The sequence below is a fragment of the Pyxicephalus adspersus genome, chromosome 10, assembly GCF_032062135.1.
Source record: "Pyxicephalus adspersus chromosome 10, UCB_Pads_2.0, whole genome shotgun sequence".
NCBI lineage: Eukaryota > Metazoa > Chordata > Amphibia > Anura > Pyxicephalidae > Pyxicephalus > Pyxicephalus adspersus.
In genome coordinates this window covers 54,472,346-54,476,673 of record NC_092867.1, presented here as the reverse complement: position 1 = coordinate 54,476,673, position 4,328 = coordinate 54,472,346, and the positions used below count along the sequence as shown (strand labels likewise).

Here is a 4,328-nt window from a genome sequence, read left to right as displayed (position 1 = left end):
AGAGGAATTGGGGTTCAAAGGAGGGGAATATCATTGTACACACCCATTTGTACACACCCCGTGGTAGATTTATTTCACTGGTAGATTTTTTTCATTAGAACACCGGATAGGGAATCCCCCTCCTCCGCAGTGTCTTGGAAGGAAGGGGATCCCCCATCAGAGATCTCCCCACGGCAGCCGAAAGGAGCCACAACAAGGAGGCTGAAGAGCCGCATGCGGCTCCGGAGCCACAGGTTGCAGACCCCTGCCATAGCCCAATAATCTCCAAGGCTCTTCTTTTTGGTTTTGTAACATGGCAATTAAATCCTTTATGTCACTTTTCCCAGCCCTATTACCTTTTATATCCTCAGGAGGAGATGCAGTCTGATCGTCGGGTCACCTGGCTTGTAGAGTTCTTTGCCAACTGGTCGTCCGAATGCCAATCCTTTGCACCTATCTATGCTGAGCTGTCTTTAAAGTATGTATGCTTTTTTCTCTTTAAATTGGAGGAGGAAGGGCCAAACTTTGCCATATTATCTAAATATCTATTTATCTAGTCGTTCAGTTCACTAATTGAATGTTTCTGCTCCTCAGTCTGATGTACATAATAATCAATGTATCTTTCTGCATTTTTTAGGTACAACTGTGCTGGCTTGAAATTTGGCAAGGTTGACATAGGCCGGTATCCAGATGTCAGCACAAAGTAAGATCCTTTTCATTCTTCTTCCCTTTTCCAGTGTGCAGGGTTTGCTGGATTTGTGTATATTATATATGGTGTGATGACCCCCTCCTAAGGTATACTGGAGGCCATCTATAACTGGTAGTTACATATAGGTGCTTTATACATGCTGAATTCCATTACTGCAGTGATAGACTAGGGCTAGCCATACATATGAGATGACATTTGGAAGATTGTGGGGTAATAGTTTTTTTTTTGTTTTTTTTTTATTATTATTATTACTGACTGTCAAAATGTAGTTTATTCTTCTAGATAAAAAAATCAAAGGGAACACAAAATTATTGTTTGATGCAACCTCATGGTTTTCCACTGTCAGGTACTGTAATACACCGACGGGGGTGGTGAAAGGGGGTTACAGTGGTCATCTTTCAAATTCATATAGCTTAAATATGAACTGTAACTGGTTATTAAAAACTGTAGATGGGGTTGAGTTTGAATCTGTTTCTCTTACCAACCTATGTAAATATATTCTAGTAACCAAGCCGTTAAAGCCAAATAATAAACTACCCTTTTCATAGGATGTGATGCTGGGTTACATTGCAGTGAGGGATCTGTTGTCACCCTTATACAGTAAGTGGGAAATAACAGATCTACTGTCAGGATTAGCATGTAATAAAAATGGATATGGAGGGAGACGTGGTGGTCACCCAGGGAGAACTTCCCAGTGGCATCACAGTTCAGAGAATGACTGACCATGCTTTGATGTTCTTACTTGAAATACCAATATATTCCAGTGTCCTGCACTGTGTTCTCAGAGACCTAATAATGCCACATGTGTTAAAGCTCTAAAAAGTGAATCTCATAGTGTTGTTCTTTATTTCAATGTTTTTTTTTTGTTTTTTTTTTTGTTCTGTTTGTTTGGGGTTTTTTATTGATGTAGGTATAGCGTTAGTACTTCACCGCTTTCCAAGCAACTCCCTACACTCATCCTCTTTCAAGGTGGGAAGGAGGTATTGCGCCGACCACAGGTTGATAAGAAGGGAAGAGCTGTATCCTGGAGTTTCACACAGGTAACAAAGAAGATTATGTAAACTTAAATCCTTGTGGCTGAACTTGTTAAGTCTAGATCAGTCAATATTTGGGAGAGGCTGGGCTAGGAAAATGAAACCAAGAGGAACACTTATGTTGCCCTTGTATGTCGTTATGGTGCCCAGGTTTTGGATTATTGGAAACCTTTTCTTAATATCTATAAGCCTACTAGAAGCCAATAAAGGAGTAGTCATTGCCAGTGAGCATGACATTTGAGATTTGTGTCCATTTCCATAAATGGCATGGTTTTTGCATTGGCAGGGGGGTTGAGGCATTGTGGGTGGGAGGCACCCATACTTATGAATGGCCATCCTTTCTTATGGGCAAGTAGAGTTAAGGTATGGTGGAGGTGGAGGAAGAAGGTACATCAGGTGTTGTGATGGTGGTAATAATAGCACTTGCCCAGGGGGGTGGCTTGGAGTCATTAATAGTTGTTGGCATGAAGGGTGTAGTGAAAGGTGTGTTGGTTGGAGGACTGTGTCTGGCACAATGGTGACAGCAGGAATGTGATGCTAGCTGGCATGGTGCTCGAAGATTTGAGTTTTTTTCCTAATTTCTATTTTTTTTTTTAGAAAAAAGAGAAAGGACAGAGAAGGCTTTTTAAGTGGCACTCAAGAAGAAATCTTATTGAGTAAAAACATTACTTTATTAATTACTAGCATATATAAAAAAGACAGTTAAATTGTTATACAAAAAAAAGACACTTGTATGTATATTAAACAACAATACAGCATTAAAATGGACACTACAGTTTGCCAAGCTTGTATTTTTACAAATGTGTGAGAAACACAGATGGTCACCCTTCCGTACGTGTTTCACTTACATAGGCTTCATCAGGGGATTTTTACGGGACAAGAAATCAAACTCGCATTCAGGTGTCACAGTATGTTCAATTCAATAAAACAAAAGACTTGGATAATTGGAGGTTTGCTGCAAATCTTTGAAACAGTGAGTATAATGTTATTGACAGTTGTTGCAGCAAAGTTCCTAACAAAGGTTGTTATTCTGTTGTTAAATATACGTACAAGTGTCTTTTTTTGTATAACAATTTAACTGTTGTATATGCTAGTAATTAATAAAATAATGTTTTTACTTAAGATTACTTCGAGTGCCACTTAAAAGCCTTCTCTGTCCTTTCTCTTAACCGGCTATTTGTGTTTTTTTTTTTTTTCTTCTGGGAAAGTTTCCTTTTATATATATATATATATATATATAATTTTTTTTTTTTTTTTTTTATACTTCACCCAGGAAAATGTGATTCGAGAGTTCAATCTGAATGAACTCTACCAGAAGGCAAAGAAGCTTGGGAAGAACCAAGAAGAGCCCCATCCAGATTCTGCAGTAGCTGAAGTGGATAACTCTCCAAAAGAAAGCAAGAAGGACCAGTAAAATCCCTTGGACTATCGTGGAGCTTTCGGAGAAGGATGTGTAAATACAAACTGACACTCCAATCAGTGTTGCCTTCTGCAAGCTGTCTCATCCCATACTATAGTCTTCTCATATATTGTATTGAAGCAGTCTTATCTGAAAACTGGGTTACCTTCATTAACATCTGTATGCAACTAATAGAAGACAATTCTGTTCCATGGTCCTTTTGTTCTGTCTTCAAAGGCCCTGATATGGGAATTGTAATGAGTATCTCGCCTCTGGGGCTTTGTTTAAGTCCAACATGAGAATTTTCTTCTGTTGGATGAAGATTGAAATTGGATTGGTCATTGTGGGACATTAAGGAGTTCTCATTTAACCAAGACCTATCTTTTTATTTTTTTGGTCAAATCCTCTCCTCCATAATAGATGGATGACATAAGTGAGTAGATTGCACTACAGGAAATTGTCCATGATTGTTCAATGTCCTGAGTTAATGTTCACTGTAATGTACTCTTAGGGTACTTCTGTTAGCAAATGCAATGTAACAATTTAAAGTTTTATCAAATCATAAAAAAAAAATTAAAATGTAAAAACTTTATCAATGAATGTACCGTGTGAGAGTTCTTGAGGTGACCCCCCTAAAACGTAAATTCAGCGGTAGTTTCCAACAAGGTATATCTGCTGGAACTGGATGACTTATAGGGTTTGTTCAGACCTGCAGTAAAAAAAAAAAAAAAAAAAAAAAACATGGGAGTTATTGCTCCTGACCACCTACAATGCACAGCAGTTTTTAAACACTTGCCATTAAAGTCTATAGAGGCGTCTAGGGTGGTAATCCACCTCTAGACACTGCATTCAGCGTCTAGAAAACCCCATGGAAATGCTGTCGCAGCAATGAGCGAACCATTTTGGTAAAATTCATTTTGAGGGAAAACGCTTGAAAAAAACTTTAGGTCTGAAAAAGCCCATGTGCTTGTAGACTGAAGAAAATCCAAGCTCCTTACACCTCTTTAGTGTTATTAAATGTATTCTTTCAGACTGTGTTGAGAATATTTTACCATTTTTATATATATATATATATTTATTATATAATGTGTGGTTTGGGTAGACACACAATTGATCCTCCTCAGTCTTCTGGAGCTGGACAGCTCTGCACCATACAACACTACTGCTCTCTTCATCAGTACAGGATGTCATATTGATACCCTGCATA

At 38.3% G+C, this 4,328-nt stretch overlaps 1 protein-coding gene across 1 annotated transcript in view; it reads left to right on the top strand.

Moving 5' to 3' along the window:
• Positions 1-3,713, top strand: part of TMX2 (thioredoxin related transmembrane protein 2) — a gene marked incomplete in the record, with an annotated part of 8,427 nt that extends 4,714 nt beyond the window's left edge. Inside the window, 4 exon segments of the mRNA XM_072424912.1 lie at positions 357-457; positions 617-682; positions 1,599-1,728; positions 2,996-3,713. Coding sequence (XP_072281013.1) covers positions 357-457; positions 617-682; positions 1,599-1,728; positions 2,996-3,136 — 438 coding nt within the window.
• Positions 3,714-4,328: the final 615 nt, after the last annotated feature.